This window comes from Balaenoptera musculus, chromosome 16, assembly GCF_009873245.2.
Source record: "Balaenoptera musculus isolate JJ_BM4_2016_0621 chromosome 16, mBalMus1.pri.v3, whole genome shotgun sequence".
Lineage (NCBI taxonomy): Eukaryota > Metazoa > Chordata > Mammalia > Artiodactyla > Balaenopteridae > Balaenoptera > Balaenoptera musculus.
The window spans coordinates 75,739,148-75,763,821 of record NC_045800.1 but is presented as its reverse complement, the minus strand read 5'-3'; the positions used below and the strand labels follow the sequence as shown (position 1 = coordinate 75,763,821).

The 24,674-nt window shown below is 39.6% G+C and overlaps 1 protein-coding gene across 5 annotated transcripts in view; it reads right to left on the bottom strand.

The window, feature by feature from the left end:
- The window catches only part of LOC118882820 (zinc finger protein 33B-like), a 57,874-nt gene that overhangs the window by 29,165 nt on the left and 4,035 nt on the right, over nt 1-24,674 (bottom strand). For 2 of the 5 annotated variants that reach the window (XM_036829149.1, XM_036829153.1), the window contains exons 1-3: nt 7,972-8,043; nt 6,758-6,910; nt 5,407-5,465 (exon numbers count right to left, since the gene is read on the bottom strand). In XM_036829149.1, coding sequence (XP_036685044.1) covers nt 5,407-5,421 — 15 coding nt within the window. In that variant the 5' untranslated portion in view covers nt 5,422-5,465; nt 6,758-6,910; nt 7,972-8,043. Of the gene's footprint in view, nt 1-5,406; nt 5,466-6,757; nt 6,911-7,723; nt 7,847-7,971; nt 8,044-24,674 lie in introns of those variants that run through there. The other 3 variants (XM_036829150.1, XM_036829151.1, XM_036829152.1) reach the window with 3 other exon arrangements.

Here is a 24,674-nt window from a genome sequence, read left to right as displayed (position 1 = left end):
GTCTAGACGTCCAAAAGCAAGGTGTTAGCAAGGCCATGCTCCCTCTGGGACTCTAGACAGAAACTTTCCTTGCCTCCCCCTCGTTTCCGATGGTGGCCAGCAATACTTGACATTCTCTGGATTGAAGCTGCATTACTCCAATCTCTGCTTCTGTCATCACATGCTGTTCTCCCTGTTTGTTTCTATCCTTCTGATACTGTGATACAGTAAGGAATATATATATATTTTGGTCTTTGTCTCTGGCAGGAGGAAGGAAAAAATAAAGATTAGAGGAGAGACAAATAAGTGGAAGAAAAAAATAGAATGAACAAAACCAAAAGTGCTTCTCTAAAAAACAATCAACAAAACTGACAAACCTCTAGCTAGACTGACAAAGAAAAAAAGACTCAAAATATTAAAATCAGAAATGGAGACATTACTACCAACCTAACAGAAATAAAAAGGGTTATAAGACAATACTAAAAACAATTTACATCAAAAAATTAGAAACTTAGATTAACAGAATAAATTCCTAGAAACACACAAATAACCAACTGACTCAGGAAGAAATACAAAATGTGAATAGCAAGCAAAGAGATCAAATCAGTAATCAAAAACTTCTCAACAAAGAAAAGTCCAGAACCAGATGACTTCACTGGTGAATTTTAACAAACATTTAAAGAAGAATTAACACAAATCCTTCCCAAACTCTTCCAAAAAAGAGGAAGAAAAACCCTGAAAAACGTTTTTCATACCCCTGAAAAATGCAGGGGTTAGGGGTGATGACCTCAGTGCGGTTGAAAATCCGAGTATAACTTCAGAGCTATCCCTCCTTATCTGCGGTTCTGCACCTGCAGATTCAACCATCCGTGGATTGTGTAGTACTGTAATATCTAGTATTGAAAAAACTCTGCATATAAGAGGACCCATGTGGTTTAAACCTTTGTAGTTCAAGGGTAAACTGTACTTCTTAACTAATTCAATGAGGCCAGCATTAATTACCCTAATATCTAAGTTAGATAAAGGCATCACAATAAAATGAAATTACAGGCCAATATGCCTTATGAATATAAATGTAATATCCTCAACAAAATACTACAAAATTGAGTCCAAACAACATATTAAAAGGATCATGGGTAATTCCCTGGCGGTCCAGTAGTTAGGACTCCATACTTCCACTGCTGGGGGCAAGGGTTCCATCCCTGGTCGGGGAACTAAGATCCCGCAAGCTGCGTGGTGCAGCATGAATGAATGAATGAACAAACAAATAAACAGATCATGAATCATGACAAAGTAGAATTTATACCAGGAATGCAAGAGCAGTTCAACATGAGAAAATCAATTTAATATACCAAATGAAGATGAAAAATCCCCACATGATGCTCAAGTGAAGCAGAAAAAGACTTGACTACATCCAAAACCTTTTCAGGATAAAATCACTCAATAAACTAGGAATAGAAGTGAACTTCCCAACATGATAAAAAGGCTTTTACGAAAAACCCACAGCTAACATATTTAATGGTAAAAGACTGAAAGCTTTCCCACTAAAATGCAGAACAAGACAAGAATACCCACCTTGGTCACTTCTATTCAACACTGTAAAAGAAGTCCCAGCCAGAGAAACCAGGCAATAAAAAGAAATAAAGGCATCCAAATTAGAAACAGTGAAGTAAAACTATCTCTATCTTTAGATGACATGATCTTATATACAGAAAATCCTAAAATATCCATCAAAAAACTATTAGAGCTAATAAATTCAATAAAATTGTAGAACACAAGATTAACACACAAAATCTCAGTTTAATGAACAATCCAAAAGTAAATTAAGAAAACAACTCTACTTACAATACCATCAAAAAGAATAAAATACTTTGGAAAAGAGTTAACCAAGGAGGTCCAAGACTTGTATACACTGAAAACTACAAAACTTTGCTGAAAGAAATTAAAGACCTAAATAATGGAAGGACACTCCTTGTTCGTGGAATAAAATACTTAATATAGTCAAGATAAGAATACTCCCCAGTGTTCCACAAATTCGATGAAAAATCCAACAGCCTTTTTTGCAGAAATGGACATGATCTTTAAATTCACATGGAATTGCAAGGAACCTCGAATAGCCAAAACAACCTTAACAAAGAAGAACAAATCAGAGGACTCACGTGTTCTGACTTCAAAACTTGCCACAAAGCTAGAGAATCAAAACAGTATGGAACTGGCATAAGGATACACATACAGATCAAGTGAACAGAACTGAAAGTCTGGAAATAAACCTACACATCTCTGGTGAACTATTTCTCATCAAGAGTACCAAGACCACTCAATGTGAAAAAAACAGTCTCTTCAACAAACGGTGTTGGGACAACTGGATATCCACATACAAATATATGAAATTGGACCCCTTCCTCATGTTATATATGCAAAAATTAACTCAAAATAGACCAAAGACCTAAATGTAAGAGCTAAAACTGTAACACTCTTAGGAGAAAACATAGTAAATCTTCATGATCTTGGTTTGGCGATGAGTTCTTAGATATGACATCAAAAGCACATACAACAGAAGAAAAATAGATAAACCAAACTTCATCAAAATTAAAACCCTTGGGCTTCCCTGGTGGTGCAGTGGTTAAGAATCCTCCTGCCAATACAGGGGACACGGGTTTGCGCCCTGGTCTGGGAAGATCTCACATGCCACGGAGCAACTAAGCCCGTGCGCCACAACTACTGAGCCTGCGTTCTAGATCCCATGAGCCGCAACTACTGAGCCCACGAGCCACAAATACTGAAGCCTGCGTGCCTAGAGCCTGTGCTCCACAACAAGAGAAGCCACCGCAATGAGAAGCCCACACACCGCAACGAAGAGTAGCCCCCGCTCACTGCAACTAGAGAAAGCCTGCACGCAGCAACAAAGACCCAACGCAGCCAAATATAAAATAAATAAAATAAATTTATATAAAAAAAAGAAGCACCACTAAACTAATTTATTTAAAAAAAATTAAAACCCTTTTTGATTCAAAGTATATACTATCAAAAGAATGAAAAGACAACTCAAAGAATGGGAGGAAATATTTGAAAATCATATATCTGATAGAAGCCTAGTACCCGAAATACTCTTATAATAAACAACCCAATTTAAAAATGGACAAAGGACATGAATAGATATGTCTGCAAAGTAGATACAGAAATGTCCGAGAAGCACACAAAAGGGTGCTCATTTGTCATTAGGGAAAAGCAAATCAAAACCATAATGAGGTACGACTTCGCACACACTAGGATGGCTATAATAAAAAAAATATAGACGTTAACAAGTGTTGCTGAGGATGAGGAAAACCCGGAACTCTCATATATTGCTGGTGAAAATGTAAAATTGTGCAGCCATTGTGAAAAAGTTTGGTGGTTCCTCATTAAGTTAAAAATAATTAGCATAGGACCCAGCATTTCCACTTCTAGGTATATACCCATAATTGAAAACAGGTTTTCTTTTTTTTTAAGTGAAATACAATTATTTAATGAGACTATTCAAGACTGGAAAAGATGCAGTGATACAGGCAGAAAACAGGTTTTCAAACAAAAATGTGCACAAATGTTGACAGTGGCACTATTCACAATAGCTGTAAGGTGGAAACAACAAAGATGTCCATCAATTGATACCTGCATAAACAAAATGTGGTACATCCATACAGTGGAATATTGAGTCATGAAAAGAAATGAAATCTCGGTAAAAGGGTACAAACTTTCAGCTATAAAATGAAAAAGGTCTGAGGACCTAATGTATAACATGGTGACTACATTGATAACATTGTATTGATTGTATAATTGAAATCTGCGGAGAACTTAAATGTCTGACAAAAAAAGAGAAAAATATGTGAGGTGGTGGATGTGTTAATTTACTAGATGGGAGGAATCCTTTCATAACATATATGTATATCAAATTGTCATGATATGTACTTTAAATATCTTACAATTTTGTCAATTATACCTTAATAAAGGTGGGGGGTGGGGAAGGAATGAAGTCTGATACATGCTGCAATATGGATGAAATTTGAAAACATACTAAGTGAAAGACACAAAAAAACACATACTGTATAGTTACATTTAGGTAAAATATCTACAAGAAGCAAGTTCTTAGAGTCAAAAAGTAAATTAGTAGTTGCCAGGGACTGGGGTAAAAGGGGACTAGAGAATGACTTTAAAGGGTATTAGGTTTTATTTTGGGATGATGGAAGTGTTCTGGAACTAGATAGCGATGATGGTTACACAATACTGTGAATGTATTTAACACCACTGAAATGTACACTTTAAAATGGTTAATTGTTTACATGTAAACAATATATATTATTGGTGACTTTCACTGACCAAATTCCAGCAAATGATGAGGCAGAATCCATTCTGCATGAAGTAGATTGAAATTTGATTAGGTGCAGAAACATCTGCCAGAAAATCTTCTCTTAACTGAACACTCTACATACTGAGCAAGACAAAGAATTTTAGAAATTTATTTTAAGGACATGCAGTCAATTTATTCTGTAGATGTTCTAGTTTTATCCAGGGGTGGGACCAAAACAAAAAAAACAAAAAAAACCAAGACCATCAGAAAGCTGTCTACATGAGCATCAGTGATATGGCCTCCTGAAAAATCTCTTTAACTGCGTTTTGCTTGGTACCATCTTTTGCATCCACTGAAGAATAATTACAGGCATTTATCTCATGGTTGCCACCAAAAGGTTTTCATCATTTACCGGAAAAGAAACAAAAGGTTTTTTTGTTTTTTCTTCTTTCAGCTTACAATGCCAGAAAATCTTTTGGCTCCAAAAGGAATCAGGCAGCTTTATTCACATGATCAATGAAAGCCATGTAACACAGTCTTTTTTTTGGCCATGACTACCAGAATGGTCAGAAATATTTGCAGCTCTAATGAGAACCTACTCTATAGCTCAGGGAACTCTACTCAATGCTCTGTGGTGACCTAAATGGGAAGGAAATCCAAAAAGAAAGAGGGGATATAGGTATACATATAGCTGATTCACTTTGCTGTACTGTAGAAATGAACAGAACATCATAAAGCAACTATACTCCAATAAAAATTAATTTTTAAATAAATAAATATTTGCAGCTTGAATCTGATAACCACATAATTTCTTAGGATCTGTGTGTATGTGTCTCCTTGCCAACTCTGCTCTAGTGACCTGCTATTCCAATGTTACTGGCCTGTAGACCTCAATATCACCATCACCTGCAATCTCAGGCCACATTCCATGTTTTGCAAACTTTCCAGGTGATTTTAATGCACATTAAAATTTGAGAACCATTATGCTATGCTGTTTCCCTCAGGTTCATTTTATCTATTTCTACTTTTCCATTTCAAGTATAGGAGTCATCAACCTCATAAAATACATTGTTAAATAGTGTAGAAAGACTTCAACAACTCACATAAGATTTCTTCATATTTTGCTGGTCTTGGAAAACTGCTGAAATCTCTGAAGGTATAGCTGGGATAGAAAGAGAGGAATCAAGTCATTAGAGATACAGACTGCCTGCAACTCCTGGATTTGCCTATTTAAATGGCTACAAAAATAGCCTGGGTAAAATGCTTCCCTGTGGGAGAATATCCTTTTCATCCTGGAGAAGGGGCAGGAAGGGACATATGAAAAAAAGTACTCACATGTCTATGTGTGACTGTGATATGGTCATGCAGAGCTTGGGTATGCAATTTTTCATTAGGTGAATGTAATTATTTTCTACTTTTTTTTTAAACAATATATGTACTCCTCTATTTCAGAGAAAATTTAAAATTACAAGGAAATTGGTCAAATAACAATACCCTAAATGAAGGAACACTAAGCTTTCATTACGTTATACAGCAAATGTTGTAATGTACATGTATATTTTCTTATTTACTGCTTGAGGTAGAGAATTCACCCAAAGCTACGGAAAAAGGGAAGGAGGCACTTTAAGGTTACTTTTTAAGTGTTTTCCTAAAGTATATATATAGATAAACAACAAGGACCTACTGTATAGCACAGGGAACTATAAAATATAGTTATATATATAAAGCTATTCAATATCTTGTAATAATCTATAATGGAAAAGAATCTGAAAAAGAATATGTATGTGTAACCGAATCACTTTGCTGTACACCTGAAACACTGTAAATCAATGATACTTCAATTTTAAAAATCAACTAATTAAAAAAAAATTTTTAAATATGGATAAAAGTTAAAAAAAAAAAAGTATATATAGATCCTCAAAAGACTGCCTTTTAAGAAACATTTTACCAATGATGATGCAGCAGCAACCGGCCTGGGTATCAGGAGACTCAACATCTATTCTTGGCTCTGCCACTAACACAAAGCCAGGGAAATTCATTTACACCCTCAGGACCAATTTTTCCCAACTTTTAACAAGACAAATAGAAAGTTCTTCTTATACTGTTGTGTATAAGAAAATCATCAGCATATTTTTAGATGCCAGATTCACTGTGCTAAGAGCTCAGAATCTGGGATGAGCGAGTGAAAAATAGAGAGTGGGGGTCAAACCGGGATTGCTAAAACAGAATTCATTCCAATCTAGCTGTAAAGCTCCTTTCCTCACACCATGTCCTCAGAAGCTCTCCAATGAAGTTATATTTCCTGAGTAGCCTAACCCTCCTTCATTCCTCTCAGCCCAGTTCCCCTGCCTTCTGAAAACTGGTCCAGACTTTCCTCCATTAGGCAGCCTGTGACTACTTCTGAATGTGGCAACATCATCCAAATCTCACTCATTCTGAGCAGGCGGTGCAAACCTGGGATCTGCTCCTTCCTAGGAACTACTGCCTCTGCTAAGACACTCGCTCAAATGGTGGAGTGCTTCTCTCCCACGTCGGATTCTGTTCCTAGAGACTCCTCCTTCTTACTTCACAAAAGGTGCTTTATTCCAAGGTAGATGAGAAATGCACCTAAGGAACAAATTCATTTAAATTGGAACCTTCACCCAGGCCCGCAGTTCAACTCTTAGTATCCATTATTCCATAGAATCTCAGGTCGGACCTTCAATAAACTCAAACCAAGGCTGCTCAGAACACAAAACTAGACTGTTACAGAACTAACTCAGAAACAATTATGCTGTCTGTCCCAAGGACTCCGAAGACATCTAGAAATCCCAGAAACAGAGCCGCTACATGGTAATACTCAACCGTTCAAATTATTTCTTCACACGTCAAATTATTTTTGGTAAGTTCTGGGGAGGATGCAGTGCTGGCTTTTATAACCAAGATAGTAAATGCGAAAGACCATGACATGTGGAGAAAATCTGAGTTTGTCTTCTAGTTTGTTATCTGATAGTTTTGTGGCTTTGTCTATATAACTGTCCTCTCCGTCTCAGTGTTCTAATCTGCTACAGTGGGGAGAGTTAGTTATACTGACCTAAGTGAGAGGTCGTGAGCCATAAAGTAACGAGTAAGAAGAATTATTTCTATGAACCACGGTAGCTAACATTTACTGCCAGCCACTGTGCTATGGTATTTAATCCTCTGAACAACCCCACGAGGCACCTGTTATTAATATCTTGAGTTTTACAGACGAGACAATTAAGTCTCACGTAGGTAACTTTCCCAGATAATTCCTTTATACCTAGCTCTGCCCTGCACCCAAGCCACCCTCAAAGTCGCCCCCCACTCGCGGTCAGGGCGCACCCATCACGCATGTGCACGTGCCCCACTCCCGTGGCCGCAGAGACCAGGCGGCCTGCGTCGCGGAATCTGCAGCCTCACCGAGGTCTGGCGTCCCCACGCCCGACGCCGGCGACTTCTCCAGCCAGAAACTCCGCCAAGGCCGCCACCACCTGCCCTCTCAGGTTCTTACGCCGCGGGTCCTGCCCCTCCCCACCGTCCGGCACCGCAGCCCCTCGCCTACTCCCTGGAGCCGCGCAGGGCCGCCCCCCCTCCCCCGGGCCGCCCCCCCTCCCCCCGGCCCTCGCCCACCCCTTCTGCCTCGCCCGCCACTCCCACTAGGGCCGCACCAGCTCCCTGAGTGGCGCGCAGACCCTGACGCTCCTGCCACAGTCGCCCCGAGGCTTTCTAGAGGCAGAGCCTCCAGGCTATTACACATGCGCAGAAGGAGCCGCAAAAAAAAGAGACCGGTTCCCATGACCATGCGCGGTGAGCTCACGAAACTTCCAGACTCCATTTCCCAGAAGCCTGCTCGCCCAGTACCTTGAAAGAATTTCGGTAACATTTTTGTTCCTTAGCAATTCAGAGATTGTGGGTTAGGGTTATCACTTCTACTGTATGCAGCCCTGAGTTTTTTTAGTACCTCAGAAAAAACAGTCTCACAGCCAGTGTGCCTTTTAAACGCCAGGCTACCCAAGGAAGCAAAGTTGTAAATCAATGTGAATTATGAATATGAACAGGAAAGTTACTTTAAATACTAAGAAATTAAATGAATTAAATACTAGGAAATACTAGCAATAAGATGATACTGTTTAAAAGTAAACAGTAAATGGTAGCATTTCTCTCAGCAGTGAAAAAGATAAGCAAGATAGCGCGTTGGATATCAAAAATAAACCCAGGCTTCGGGTAAAGAGACGCTTCTAAAAAAGACAATTGCAATAGAAATAATGCCCTGACTTAAGGATCGGAAAGCGTCTCAAAATTAAATAGAAAAAGGCTTTTCTTTTCTAGGGAGGAATAAGAAGGATTAGCGGGAGCTCGAGAGGAAATTGAGTGAGTGGAGGAGGTGAACAAACAGCGTGATGGGGTAGTCTGACTGGAAATTTGTCTGACTCTGTTAAGCCGTTTTTGGAATGAGCTGTTAAGGGATGGGAGGATATATTCTGTATTTCTGTGCTTGGTCACACTGGGGGACAGCCAAAGTTCAGGGGCTTGTGAGGGCGAGAGAAGCCTGATTAAAGTTTGGTCCAAGCTAAGTCAGTGTAGACCTACCCTACAAGAAATTCTAAACTAAGTCTGTTAGCCTGAAAAGGAAGGATACTCAACACTAGACAGTAACTTAAAGCCATATTAACAAATAAAGAATACCAGTAAAGATAACTACATAGGCAAATATAAAAACAAGTGCTGTTGTGTTTCTTTGTTAGTAACTCCTCCTTTTTTATGAGTGGGATTGCGTTCCTGTCTCACTGGTGGTGCTGAGATGAGGACCTCCGTGACACCTCACTCTGATGAATATTCCCTGGGGTCTGAGGTTCACTGTTGTTAGTCCAGTGGTTCAGACTCGGAGCTCCCATCGCAGGAGCTTCAGCCTGACCCGGCTCGTGAACCAAGATCCTGCAAGCTGCGTGGGGTGGCAAAAAAAAAAAAAAAGAGAGAACAATAACGAACTAAAAAATAAAATTAGACTAGAAAATTAACAGATATGTTAGAAAGACTATAAAAATAAAAATATAGATGAATCAACAACCAGAAGGTGCAACAGTACCACAATAGTAAAAAAGAGGGAAAAGAAAAAAAAAAAAAAAGTAACTCCTCTTTTTGTTTCTCATGTAATTTAAAAGACAAATGCACCAACAGTAATCATAAGACAATGTTAATTCTAAGAATCACACAAATTACCAAAACTGGCTCAAGAAGAAATACAAATCTGAACAGATCCATAACAAGAGATTGAATTAGTAATCAAACCCCTACCCCCAACAAAGAAAAGTCTAGAATCAGATGGCTTCATCGGTGAATTCTACCAAATATTTAAAGAATTTCCCAAACTTTCATAAAATAGCAAAGGAGAGATCACTACTTAACTCATTCTATGATGCTAGCATTATCCTTGTTTAAAAAAAGACGACGTCACAAAAACAACTTCGGATGTAAATTCCTTGTCACTATAGATCGAAAAATCCTCAACAAAATACTAGCAAACTAAATTAAACAGCATATTTTAAAAAAAGATTATACACCATGACCAAGTGGCATTTATTCCAGGAATGTGAGAGTGGTTTAACATACAAAAAGAGTTTCTATCACATAAAATTAGCCATCACATGTGCTTTGCAAATTAGTTCACAATAAACAGTTGAAAGCAACTTAAAAATAAACTGTGTTAATGCATAACAAGGAACAGCAGATAGTAAATGAAAGTAATAATGTATATATACTAACTCACAAGTGGGAGTGGTTTACATGGCATGATTTTTAATAAAAATTGTAGTTCACAAGAATATGTAAAGCATAGTTCCAATATTTTTTACAATTATTACAGGCAAATCCTATTCTTTAGAGTTCTCATTATTTCTTACTAGTGAATCCTTCAATACTGCAATCTGCTGTTATAATTAATAATTCCTTATATTAAAATTTCACAGCTCAAATTACTAATTACTAAGTACTGTGATTTTGCTCTGATCAATACAGACTTGGTACCAGGAGTGATCGCAGGAGATACCCATGCAAAGATGGCATTTTAGTATCGGTTTGGCTGTGCCTTTCTGTTTGAGTGCAATGCTGCTCTCCTTGCCAGTGGTAAATGGGATGTTTGTAATCCATGACATGCAGAAACATCACAATTAATCAAACTATCATGTATGCTGGACATAACACACCAAGCAACCACAGAAGACTCTGAAAGGTAGAAAGAAGGCAAACTGCCTATGGGCCTACCAAGGCATCTAGTACCGCTAGAGCAATGGTGGTGATTTCCATTGGTTTTCTTATTACCTCCCATATATCTCAGACAGGGTACTGCAGAAGCCCACAAAAGACCATAAACAAAACAAAACAAAAACCAAGCCTTTTCTCTCTAGCCAAAGGACCAAGAAAAGAGTGGTCTAACAGAATCCACTCACCCACCCCCTGCTGTGTGGTAGCAGATGGTGGTGCTCTGATTCCCCACTAATCCCCCATTCCCTTCCTGGTGGAAGCAGGCAGTGTTTCAAATTCCCCTGCTCAGTGATATTGACAACACAAGCAGGGAGTTGATCTTCCATCCCCCCCTCAACAAGAAGCAGAAGGTGCTCTGATTAACCTACCACAGTAGTGTCAATGGGACTGAGCCAGGAGCTGATTTTTTCATCTCTCACCTAGTGAAAGCAAGTGGTGTTTTGATTCCCCTGCCAGGGTAATGACAGATGACTCCAGTGGTGAGCTAAGCCTCCACCCATAACTGCCATCCATGAGACTGAACAAGGCAATTCAACTCAGCACTCCACTTTCTTTCCATCGTTGGTGTCAGTGAGGCCCAGTGGGTAGCTGAACCTACTTAGCTACCTGGCAGCAATGAGATTAAGTAAGGCAATATAAAGAAGGGCTGGTCAGCAATTTGGTGCCTCCAACAGCCTAATGTCAGGGGAGCTCAGTGAGCAGCTAAGGTTCTACCTCCACGGGCAACAATGAGGCAAAGCAAGGTTATGCAAGGGACAACTAGTCAACACTCCACTTCCCACCTCTTTAGTGTCAGGTGGCACAGTAGAAGCTGAGCCTCCACAGCTCAGCATCAGAGAAGCAGAACTATGTGTGGAAGGCAGGTACTGAGCTTCCTGCTCCCCTGGTATCAGCAAATCCCAGCAGGGAGCTGAGCTTACATGCTCAACTGGAGACAATGAGATTGTGTGAGTCAGTGCCCCACTTTTACAAGGAGGATGTCAGTGAGACTGAGGCCGGGGCTGACCATGTACCCCACCCATCTACAACAAGGCAATGGGTGTCAGAACTCCACTTTTTCCAGGGTAGTATCAGCAAAGCCCAGCAAGAAGTACAACAGACACTCCCAACCTGCATTTCATGCTACAACTAAACAAGGGGACTGCCTATTAAAAAAGGAAATTAAATAGGTTCCAGAGTCCTGAAATATAATATCCAGATTTTCCAGGATACAATTACAAAACGCTCATCATAACAAAATCTAGGACAATAACAACTTGAATGAAAAAAGACAGAAACCAACATTGAGATGAATTAAATGTTGGAATGGTCTGATTGGGATTTTAAAGCAACTATCATCAAAATTACAAATATGCCTGAAACCCAATGAAAAAATAGAAAAATCTCAGCAAACAGATATGTTAGAGAGAGGGGAGGGAGGGCGAGAGAGAGAGAGAGAGGGAACAAAATGGAAAGTAGAGAACTGAAAAAACTCAATAACTATGTTTTTCAAATGGCTGGGTGGGATCAATAGTAGAGTGGAAATGAAAAAGACAGAATCAGTGAATTCGAGAACAGATCAATAAAATTTACTCAGTTCAAACAACAGAGAGGAAATTGACTTTTAAAAAAATGAACAGTCTCAGGGATCTGTGAGATAACAATAAAAGAGCTAACATCCCTGAAGGAGAGGAGAGAGAGGAACTGAAAAAGTATTTGAAGAAATAATGGCTGAAACTTTCACAGATTTGGCAAAAAGAAATTTTAAACCATAAACATACAAGAAGCTGAGCAAATCCCAGATAAAATAAGTCCAAAGAAATCAATACCAAGTTACATCACAATTAAACTTCTAAAAACTAAAGACAAAGAAAAAAATCTTGAAAGCAGAGAGAAAAGATACTGGGAAATTTACTGTCATTTGAATTGATATTCCCCACAAATAATAGAGATGAAAGGAGAAACAGACAAATCCACAATTATAGCTCAAGACTTCAACTCTTAGACCTACTCTTAGAACTACTAAACAGTAAATCAGTAAGAATACAGAACTGAATGACACAATCAACTAACAGGACCTAAGTGACATATAGAACACTCCACCCAAAATCAACAGAATATATATATTTTTTCAAGTACCAATGAAACATTCACTATGAGAGACCATATTGAGTCATAAAATAAGCCTCATCAAATTTAAAATGACTAAAATTATACAGATATCTTCTCTGATCATAATGTAATAAAACTTAAAATCAGTAACAGAAAGACAATAGGAAAATCTCTGAACACGTGAAAATTTAACAACATATCTAAATAATCAGTTGATAAAAAGGGTAGTCTCAAAGGAAATTTTAAAAATATATAGAACTGAATGAAAATGAAAATACAGCCTACCAAAATATGTGAGATAGTTAAAGCAGGATTGAGAGAAATTTATAGCATTAAATGCTTATATTAGAAACAAGATCTGAAATCAATTATCTAAGTTTCTACTCCAAGAAACTTAAAAAAAAAAAAAGAGAGCAAAATAGGCCCAAAGCAAGCAGACAAAGGAAATACTATAGACAGAGCAGAAATCAATGAAATTGAAAACTGGAAAACAATAGAGAAAATCAACGAAAGAAAAAGCTGGTTCCTCAAAAAAAAAAAAAAAAAAAAAATCCATAGAACTGGTAAACCTCTAACAAGACCAACAAATCTAAAAATAGATACAAATCATCAATGTGATTAAAGAAACAGGGAATATCACTATAGCTCATTTAGCCATTAAAATGATAATAAGGGAATACTGTGAACAACTTTATAAGCACAAATTCAACAACTTAGAAAAAAATGGATCAATTTCTTAAAAACTACAAACTTCCAAAACTCAACCAAGATGAAATAGACATCTAAATAGTCCTAAAATCATTTAAAAAAATTGAATTTGTCCTTTAAAAATCCCCTTAAAAAAGAAAACTCCAGACCCAGATGATTTCACTGGAGAATTCTACAAAAAATTTAAAGAAAACTTTATATCAATTATACACATTCTTGTCCAGAAAACAGAACACTTCCCACCTCATTTTATGAGATCTGTATTATCCTGATATCAATATCACATCAAGACAGTACAAAAATAAAACTATAGACAAGTATTTCTCATGAACTTAGATGCAAAAATCCTTAACAAAATACTAGCAAACTGAATCCAATGATGTATAAAAAGAATTATACACCATAACCAAGTGGAGTTTATTCTAGGTATGCAAGCCTGGTTCAAATCAAAAATCTATCAGTGTAATCCACCATATCAACAGCCTAAAGAAGAAAAGTCATATGATCATATCTGTTGATTCAGAAAAAGCAGTTGATCAAATCCAACAACTATTCATGATTTAAAAAACTCTCAGAAAACTAGGAATAGAGGGGAACTGCCTCATCTTGATTAAAATTATCTACAAAAATCCTACATTTAACATTACAGTTAGTGTTGAAGGACTGAATGCTTTCCCCCTAAAATCAGGAACAAGGCAAGGGTATCATTCACCATGCTTATTCAACATAATACTGGAAGTATCAATACTAGATGGTACAATAAGGCATACATACAGACACACAAGCAATAAAAGGCATACAGTTTTGGGGGAAAAAGAAGAAATAAAGTTATCCCTGTTTGCAAATGACATTGTATGTTGTAGATTGTCTATGTAGAAAATCCCAAGGATCTACAAAAATCTTTGAGAATTAATAAGCAAATACAGGGACTTCCCTGGCAGTCCAGTGGCTAAGCCTCTGCGCTTCCACTGCAGGGGGCACAGGTTCGATCCCTGGTCAGGGAACTAAGATCCCACATGCCATGGGGCAACTAAGCCTGTGCACCACAACTACTGAGCCCACACACCACAACTAGAGAGAAGCCCACGTGCCACAAGGAAGAGCCTGTGCACTGCAGTGAAAGATCCCATGTGCTGCAACTACGTCTCGACACAGCCAAAAATAAATAAATATTAAACAAACAAAAAAAAAGATCACGGGATACAAAAACCTATCACATTTCCATATACTAACAAGGAACATGTGGAAACTGAACTGAAAAACACAATACCATTTACAATTACTCCATGGAAAATGAAATATTTAGGTGTAAACATAACAAATCCAGCAACTTATCCTGAAAATTACAAAATTTTAATTAAAAAAACCAAAGAAGATCAAAATAAATGGAAAGACATACCATGTTAATAGATTAGAAGGCTGAACACAGGGAAAGTGGTTGCTGACCAAGTACCAGGAATTAGGACTGAAACAAGCATCTTGACTTATGATTTTGTTATCTGTTCTCTCCTTCAGGTGGAACAAGGAAGAAGAGTTAAGGAGTCTCTAGAGCTGGTGGAGGGATTTGGGTGGAGTGAGCCGTAAGCAGCTGCTGCACTGCTCAAACCTGAAAGTAAATGTGTCTCGCTGGTGCGGAGATACTTTCTGCATGCCTCACTGATCCCTCATTCTCCGTCTACCCTAACCTCAGCTGCTTCAAACTGGGGCCGAGGTCTCCCTGTCCCTAAGGGGATCAAAGGCCCTATAGATATATCTGAATATGCTGGGAGACTTCAGGCAAGAAAGGGTCTTATGCTTTTACAGCTGTATTAGACACAGGCAGCCTAGTCACCATCCTACCTGGTCCCTTGGGGGAAAGAGGCACTGGACGCAGGTGGCAGAAGGTGCCATGGAATATGGGGCAGAGCTGTGGTTTCATGTGAGGCGGCATAAAGAAAAAGCCCCTGAGCCCAGCACTCCCCGGATGCTGGGAGGTGCACAGGGGAGGAGATAAGCCCTGGCATATGCACCAAAGAGAAAAATTAAGCCTCCTCAAGTGCTTCAGCCATCTCCTCAACCTAGCATTCAATACTCTCCAACCCTCAAGCCTCTTCTTCAAACTCCCAACCAAGAGGTAGCAAGATCTGGAAGCTGCTAAAGCCTGTGACACGTAGATATCAAGCTCCTGTAGAAAAAAACCCACCTGAGTTCAACTGAGGCACTTCGAAGAAAAAATGTAAAAGTGACTTTGTGGGTGGGGCCAGTTGGACTGATTCGATGTACATTTTTACTATTGTTTTTGCACTTGAATTATAGTAGGATATCATAAGCTGTAATTCCCTGTCTCATACGTACCAGAGGGCATTATCCCATGGGATACAAAAACCTATCACATCTAGCTGTGGCTAGAGAAGAATGTTAGTGGGACCGACTCGCCTGTGATTAGCCGCCAGTGATTGGGTCATGATTTAGCATGAGTTCCCATCACCTTATTGCATTCTTTGGAAATTGGAGACAGAACAAGTCTCTGACACTGATAACTTTGCCTATTGGGGCCTCTGGTGAAGGGATTGATATTCCTTATTGTTTTGGACTTGAGGTTTTGGTGTGGCTACTACAGATATTACCCTGTTACTGAGCTGTGTGTCAAAACTGAATGCCTGATCCTTAGAGACCTGGTGATGCTCCAGCCTCATATGTCCATTTTGGGGATGAGTAAGCTTGAAGTCCATGACTGATAAGGTGGGAAGGGACCGAAAAAAACCCTCGTTTGTCACATGGACATGTATATTGGAAAATGCAGCTGCATCTCAGCTTTATGTAAGTTGCAGCTACCCCTGTGGAGGAAATACTATCTCCCCCTGTGCTGCCTCAGACAAAACCGAAGTCACTAGCTCTTCAGGGCTCTCATTCCACAGATGGTTCTCTGACTGCTTGGGCCCGGTTTACTAATGCTCCAGCTAGACTGAAACTCAGCAGTGTCCACTGGCAGCCTCAGAGCCAGCTTAACCAGCTATGCAGACTGAAAGGGCTTACGGTTGCTCATACTGTGGGCCGAACATAGACTTTTTTTTTTTTTTTTTTTTACTATTACAGAGTAAAAAAACGCTTTTTGGGGCCATGAAATTGGAAATAAATTGTGGGTGATGATGGAACTGTTTGAATCACTCATGTAAATGCCCACAAGAAGAGCTCGCTCTCTGACAAAACCAACTGGATCGGCCCACAGCACCCAGGTTGCGACAATCGTTGCCTGGATTCATCGCCTTTCTGAACATGGCAACGTGTCCACCTCCACAGACTGGGCACAAAGGAAAAGGCTGTTTCTGATGCAGAAGCTACTGCTGCATGCCACACTTGTGACTCCTGCCAAAAGATGACTCACTTGTCTCTTGGTGCTGAGCCCACATCGCATGGAGCATGGCCTCCCTGCCCACTCCTGGCAGATGCCTACTTCAACATTTGACCTCTTCTGGGGGCTATCTGGAACCTTACCACTGTTGACATTTTTTCAGGTTATTGATCAACTGACTCCAGCCACATGAATCCATTTCATGTAATTGGCTTTCTGGACTATTTCCAGTTTGACAATCTGCACCTTTTTATGGCAAAAGGTACTCAACACAGACTGGTAATCTGACTTTATCTCCCTCACCTCTTATTGACTCACACAGTAAGTATGGTAGGTTGGTCCTCTTGGCCACTTGTTGGATAATGATCAAGGTGAAAGGAGTAGGGAATCCTAGGAGACTATGTAGACCTATTTTGAAAATTCAGGATTCTGACCTGACCACTCTGGGCACAATGTCTTGTTATTTCTCCTGCTAGCAACCCCAGGCCAGCCCGGTTGGCACGTCCTCTTAGTGACAGCCTGGCCAAAATGAAGCCTAGAGAGTTCAAACTTAATTCTGTTAACTTCTATGAAAATGCTTTTGTCCATCTTTCATTTAAACTTTCTGTATGAAAGGTCAAGATGCAAGTAGAGGATGACTGGGGAAAAAAGTGTTTATAGCTACTAGAATAAGACACATAGATTTCATGGCAGTGGAGGAAGAGCAAAATCTCATGCACCTGGGGAGGGAATATCTTAGATCCTATGAGGTGCAGGGTTGGGAGAGCCATTAATGATCTTTCATTAATCCTTCAGAACTGAACTAAGAGCCTTCTTTGAGAAAAAAGAAAAAAAGAAAAGAAAATTCCTTGGTGCAGCTACCCCAAACTGTTGAAAGCGCCTTATGTTTGAACTGAATGCTTGAGCTTGCCAGCTTCCACCTCACAGCTCTGAGTACAAGTCAGCAGGTGATGGCCCATCTCCTAAAACTCCATGTAAAACACTTGTTAACGCTTATGAATGTTATCCCTATCTCAGTTCTTAGCGATTCCACTGAGTGGATGAATGCCATCCAGCTGGTGGTGTGAATAAACAAGACAGAGTGAACTTGTATGCTTCACCTGAGAGCAGTGAACAGACTGCTCTCAGGTGATCCTCCTAAAAACAAGGACTGAACTCAACTCTGATCCTAAGGCCACACTGGAGGCACTGTCAATCAGTGCAGTCTGATTGATATATGTCCCACCTGGGGAGGTCCCAAAAATTGTAAACAAAAGTTGTTTCCAAGGCATCATGTAAGCCCTCTGGGTTTTACTTCCTCTGTGGAGATAAGCATTGGCTTGCCTCCCTCCTCAAAACACGGTGACTTGTGCCTTAGAGGTAGTTACAAGATACCTTCAAGTGTTTGAGAAAATACCTCCAGTAGATCATGTAGGTCTCGGATGACTGTGGAGAACCAAGTTACCTTTGATTATTTGGGTGAGATTCTCAGAGGGTTAACTGGCTCATTACTCTTGCGTACAATATGGGCAGTATTACCTACAATGGGAATAATTCTGCTACAAAATATGAAATAATCAATGACACCAGTTTGGACTTGGAAGGCATTCACGTTAGCCTCATTACTGAACAGGGTTATTATGAATGACAGACTCATCCCAGACCTCCTTGCAGACCAAGGTAGTGTCTGTGTGATTGCTAACACATCCTGGGTTAATGCCTTGGGCCAACTATAAAGTTCAATACAGAATCCTTCCTTCGAACCTGGTTTGAAGGTAGACCCTGAGGGCTCATGAGATTTGTGAAGGTGGGTAGAATCATGACCTTTGGGAGTATGGTTGAGGTCAATACTACAGATTGTCCTCATCTTGCTGCTTGGAGTCCCATTGACAATAATCTTAATTATGTGTTCATGAGAAACACTGAACAGATTTGGTCCCAGCTAGTATTGGCCAGATTAATAAGAGTGAAATTCACATGGGAAAATGCACCAGGGTCTAAAACTCTGAAGAAACAAGGGGTAGACTTTAGGGGAGGCAGTTCTCCATGAATATCACATTTCTGCATGGTCTGGATCCTCTGAGCAAAGGCATTTACAACCAATTAAAAATGTCTGTTTAAGGAGAAATTTCAGGATTGTAAGGCTTAGTAACACCCCCCTCCCTGGAGAAAATCCACGGTAATAAGGAAAAAGACTTCTCCTTCCCCTCCCAGAGAAGATGTGCATACATTCCAGAGCAAAGACACTTCCCCTGCACCCCCGAAAGACACGAGTTGTCCTATACAAAATCAGTTTCTAATTTCAGTATTTCTCCCTTGTAATGCACTACGTTGCATATATAGGCACCAACTGGCCTTCACTGTGTTGCCCCATGGGAACTGGAGTTCAGGGAAACAGTGCTATGAAGTTACTCTGGCTCCCAGCAAAGGCAGGGAGTAGTAAACTGCCTTTATCTCTGACCCAGAGACCTTGAGTTTTCTGTGTGTGTGTGTGTGTGTGTGTGTGTGTGTGTGTGTAAGTGTGTATCTGCAATTTTACCCTTCTTGCAGCTAATATGTTAGCCTGTCACAGTTTTACATATATGGCAGGCTAACTTGTTAGCTTGCAAGTAAGATGAAAATCTCAGATCCTTCACAGTTTGTGGATTAATAGTTAATGTCCACCAAAGGCCACCTGCTATAAAAGGCACTCAATCAGGTGGAAAATATAGTATGCTCTGTGGATGTCTGCAAGCCTCTTTCCCCATCTACCACAGTGATTGTGGCCTCAGTAAGCCCATGAATAAAGTGGCCATGGTGGCAGGGAGAGACACTATACATGGGCTCAACAACATGGACTTCCCTGTACCAAGGCTGACTTGGCTAATGCTACTGCTAAGTGCCTAATCAGTCATCAACAACAGACATCAACACTAACTCCTGATGTGGCACCATTATCTGGGAGGACCAGCAAGCTAACTCCTGGCAGGTTGATTATATTTGACCTCTTCCATTATGGAGGGGGCAGAGATTCATTCTTACTGGAATAGATACACATTCTGGATATGGATTTGCCTTCCCTACCTGTAATGCTTCTGTCAGCACCACCCCTTGTAGTCTCAAAGAATGTCTTATCAACCTCATAGTATTCCCCATAGCATTGCATCTGGTCAAGAAACTCATTTCAGAGCAAAGGCTCATGCCCATGGAATTAACTGGTCTTACAACATACTCTATTACCCAGAAGGAGCTGGCCTAACTTGAAAGGTGGAATGGCTTACTAAAGACTCAATTATGTTGCCAATTGGAAGACAATATCCTGAGAGGATAGATAGTGTCTTCAGGAATGTAGCATATGCTTTTAAGTAAGCATAAGCCACTGCCCCTTTCCCCATGGTTGCTAGGCTCCCAGCAGCCATGGAGCATTCTTGGTACTACCAAATCAATGAGAGAGTTTTTAATATACCCTCACACGCCTAGTCCACAAGATTTTGGGGCCTCAGGGGTCTTAGAAACTCAGAGAATCCTCAAGCCTGAGAAGACTCTAGGCCTCAGGGCCCATACAAGTTTTCCCCCTTAAAGCAAATGTAGTAGGAGCAGTAGGGCCAAGGTGGTGCCATTCTTGATTCACATGCATATATTTACAAATATTCTCAACAATAGTGTTTTTAATTATGTCTTGGCTCATGTTGAATATAGTTGTGATGGTCACTCACACAATGTTATGAGCCTCTCCCTTAGGACAGCAGGTTACTATGGCCCTAAGGGTTCATCCTGGAGGTCACCAAGTTGACCTACTTGAGCAGAACAATCCAGGACCTTATCCTTTCTCTCTTTACACCTATTCTAGGCTCAATATATTTGAAAAATTCAAAAATACATACATACAGGGACTTCCCTGGTGGCACAGTGGTTAAGAATCTGCCTGCCAGTGCAGGGGACATGGGTTCGAGCCCTGGTCCAGGAAGATCCCACGTGCTGCAGAGCAACTAAGCCCGTGCACCACAACTACTGAGCCTGTGCTCTAGAGCCCGTGAGCCACAACTACTGAGCCCACGTGCCACAACTACTGAAGCCCACGTGCCTAGAGCCCGTGCTCTGCAACAAGAGAAGCCACGGCAATTAGAAGCCCGTGAACCACAACGAAGAGTAGCCCCTGCTCGCTGCAACTAGAGAAAGCCAATGCACAGTGACAAAGACCCAATGCAGCCAAAAATAAATAAATAAATAAATAAATACATTTATAAAAATATATATATATATACATTCAAAAATTTTCCGTAACAACCCTTCCACACAGAAGAAATGCTCATAAATCTGGAGGTAACTAAATTAAAGTTCTAGTTGAAGGCAGGAAGAGGAGAGTCAATTAGCCTAATTTGTCAAGATCTCTTGGGCTGCGTCATGACACTTGTTTATTTGGGCCTATGAGATAATGGAAAATATATTTTGGTCTCTGCCCCCAGTTCCTGGCACAGGGCTCCTAAAACACTTGAAAATTCCTAAGTGATAAGAACACCAGAAGCATTTCTCTTCTAATATTTCGTCTTTGACCCTGGTTCCTGACACGGTGCTTCTGAAACTCTGAGAATTTCCTGGGTGATATTTCCTTTTGTTCTGATGAGGCGACTCTGTGTTGGTTCCTCCATGGGCTCCTCAATGGGTGTAAAATCAGTAACCCAACCTTCCAAATTAAGACATTTAAAAGGCAAGAGCAAAATAAACTTGAAGCAAGTAGAAAGAACTGATAATAAAAGATTAGAGCACAAATTAATAAAACAGAATAGAAAAATCATAGAGAAAATCAATGAAACAAAAAGCCAGTTCTTTGAAAAGATCAATAAAACTGAGAAACCCTTAGCTAGATAGATGGGGGGATGAGGGGAGGAGGGAGGAAGCGAGAGACGGGAGACTCAGATTACTAGAATCAGAAATAAAAAAGAGGAATTTACTATCCACCTTACAGAAACAAATAAAAAAAGATTATAAGAAATACTATGAACAATTGTATGCCAGTAAATTAGGTATCTTACTACCAATGGAAAAATTCCTAGAAAGACACAAAGGATCCAAACTGACTGAAGAATAAATGGACAATCTGAACAGACCTACGACATGTAAAGAGATCAAGTCACTAATCAATAATTACCAGCAAGAAAAGCCTAGGCCCAGGTGGTTTCACTATGAATTCTACCAAACATTTATAGAAGACTCAATAACAATTCTTCACAAACACTTCCAAAAAAATAGAAGAGGATGGTACATTTCCCAACTCATTCTGTGAGGTCAGTATTATGCTGAACACAAAACCAAAGGCATGACAAAAAATAAAAATAAAAACAAGAGACAAGTATCTCCTATGAATATAGGCACAATAATCCCCAACAAAAGAACAGCAAACTAAATCTTACATAACATACAAAAAAATTATAAATCATGAGAAAATTTTCCCCAGGAATGCAAGGTTGGTTTAACATTTAATAATCTATGTCATATATCATATCAATAATATAAAAATAAAAACCACATGACCATCTCAGCAGACACAGAAAAAGCACCTGACAAAATTCAACACCCTTTTATAATAAAAGCTCTCAACAAGTTAGGAATAAAAGGAAACTTCCTCAACCTGGTAAAGAGCATCTATGTAAACCTACAGCTAATACCATACTTAATGATGAAACACTGGATGCTTTCCCCCTAGGATCAATAATAATCCAAGGATGCCAATTATTTCCACTTTTATTCAACTGTGTACTAGAGCAGTGGTCCCCAACCTTTTTGGCACCAGGAACTGGTTTCATGGAAGACAAATTTTCCACAGACGGTGGGGGGGTGGGGAGGGATGGTTCAGGCGGTAATGCGAGTGATGGGGAGCAGCAGATGAAGCTTCGCTCGCTCGAGCACCGCTCACCTCCTGCTGTGCAGCCCAGTTCCTAACAGGCCGTGGACCAGTACCAGTCTGTGGCCTGGGGCTTGGGGACCCCTATACTAGAGGCTTTAGCTAGGGCAATTAGGCAAGAAAAATAAATAAAAATCATACAGATCAGAAAGGAAGAAGTAGGAATTCCTTGGCGGTCCAGTGGTTAGGACTTAGCACTCTCACTGCTAGGGCCCCAGATTTGATCCCCGGTAGGGGAACTAAAATCCCATAAGCCAAGGGGTGTGGTCAAAAAAAAAATAAAGAAAAGAGAGGAAAAGAAAGGAAGAAGTAAATCTCTATTTGCAGATGACATTATCCTGTATATATAAAATCCTAAAGAATCCTTGAGTTCAACCAGGTGCCAGGATAATAGGTCAATATAAAAAAATCAATTCTATTTCTATACACTTGTAATGAACAATCTAAAAACAAAATTAAAGAAACAATACTACTTAACAATAGTACCAAAAGAATAGAATACTTAGGGATAACTTTAACAAAAGAATTACAAAACTTGCACTTAAAAGCTGCAAGACACTGATCAAAGGAAACAAAAATCTAATTAAATGAAAAAAAAACTATTCTATTTTATTTTTTTGGCCACGGAGCATGTGGGATCTTAGTTCCCGACCAGGGATTGAACCTGTGACCCCTGCAGTGGAAGTGTGGAGTCTTAACCACTGGACCACCAGGGAAGTTCCAAAAAAACCCAAAGTTTTAGATCACAGGTCTTAGTATTGTTAAGATGTCAATACTCCCCAAATTAGTCTACAGATTTGATGCAATTCCTATCATAATCCCAGCTGGCCTCTTCATAAAAATTGACAATTGATTCTAAAATTTATAAAGATTAACAAGGGACATATAACAGCCATAACAATCTCGAAGAAGAAAACAAGTTGGAAGACTCACACTTATGAATTTTAAAACTTACTGTAGAGAAGCAGCATCAAGACAGTGCAGTATGGACATAAGTATAGAAATACAGATCAACAGAATAGAATTAAGAGTCCAGAAATAAACTCATACATCTGTGGGCAACTGATTTTTGGCAAGTGTGCCAAGAATATTCAATAGGGAAAGAATAATTTCTTTAAAAATGGTGCTGGCTGTTGGTAGGAATGTAAATTGAAACAGCCACTATGGAAGACAGTATGGAGGTTCCTTAAAAAACTAAAAATAGAACTACCATAATACCCAGCAATCCCACTACTGGGCATATACCCTGAGGAAACCATAATTCAAAAAGAGTCATGTACCACAATGTTCACTGCAGCACTATTTACAATAGCTAGGACATGGAAGCAGCCTACGTGTCCATCGACAGATGAATGGATAAAGAAGATGTGGCACATGTATACAATGGAATATTACTCAGCCATGAAAAGAAACAAAATTGAGTTATTTGTAGTGAGGTGGATGGAGTTAGAGTCTGTCATACAGAGTGAAGTAAGTCAGAAAGAGGAAAACAAATACCATATGCTGACACATATATATGGAATCTAAAAAATATATATGGTTCTGAAGATGCTAGGGGAAGGATGGGAATAAAGATGTAGACGTAGAGAATGGATGTGAGGACACGGGGAGGGGGAAAGGTAAGCTGCGACGAAGTGAGAGAGTGGCATTGACATATATACACTACCAAATGTAAAATAGATAGCTAGTGGGAAGCAGCTGCATAGCACAGGGAGACCAGCTCCGTGCTTTGTGACCACCTAGAGGGGTGGGGTAGGGAGGGTGGGAGGGAGAGGCAAGAGGGAGGGGATATGGAGATATATGTATAAGTATAGCTGATTCACTTTGTTATACAGCAGAAACTAACACAACATTGTAAAGCAATTATACTCCAATAAAGTTAAAAAAAAATGGTGCTAGTACAACCAGATAGCCACTTACAAATGAATAAAGTTAAACCATTATTTCATACTATAGGAAAAGGTTAACTCAAAACAGATCAAAGACCTAAATGTAAGAGCTAAAAGTATAAAATTCTTAGAAGAAAACATAGGGGTATATCTGCATGACCTTAGATTTGGCAATGAATTCTTAGATATGACACCAAAAGTACAAGCAACAAAGCAAAATATAAACTGTAC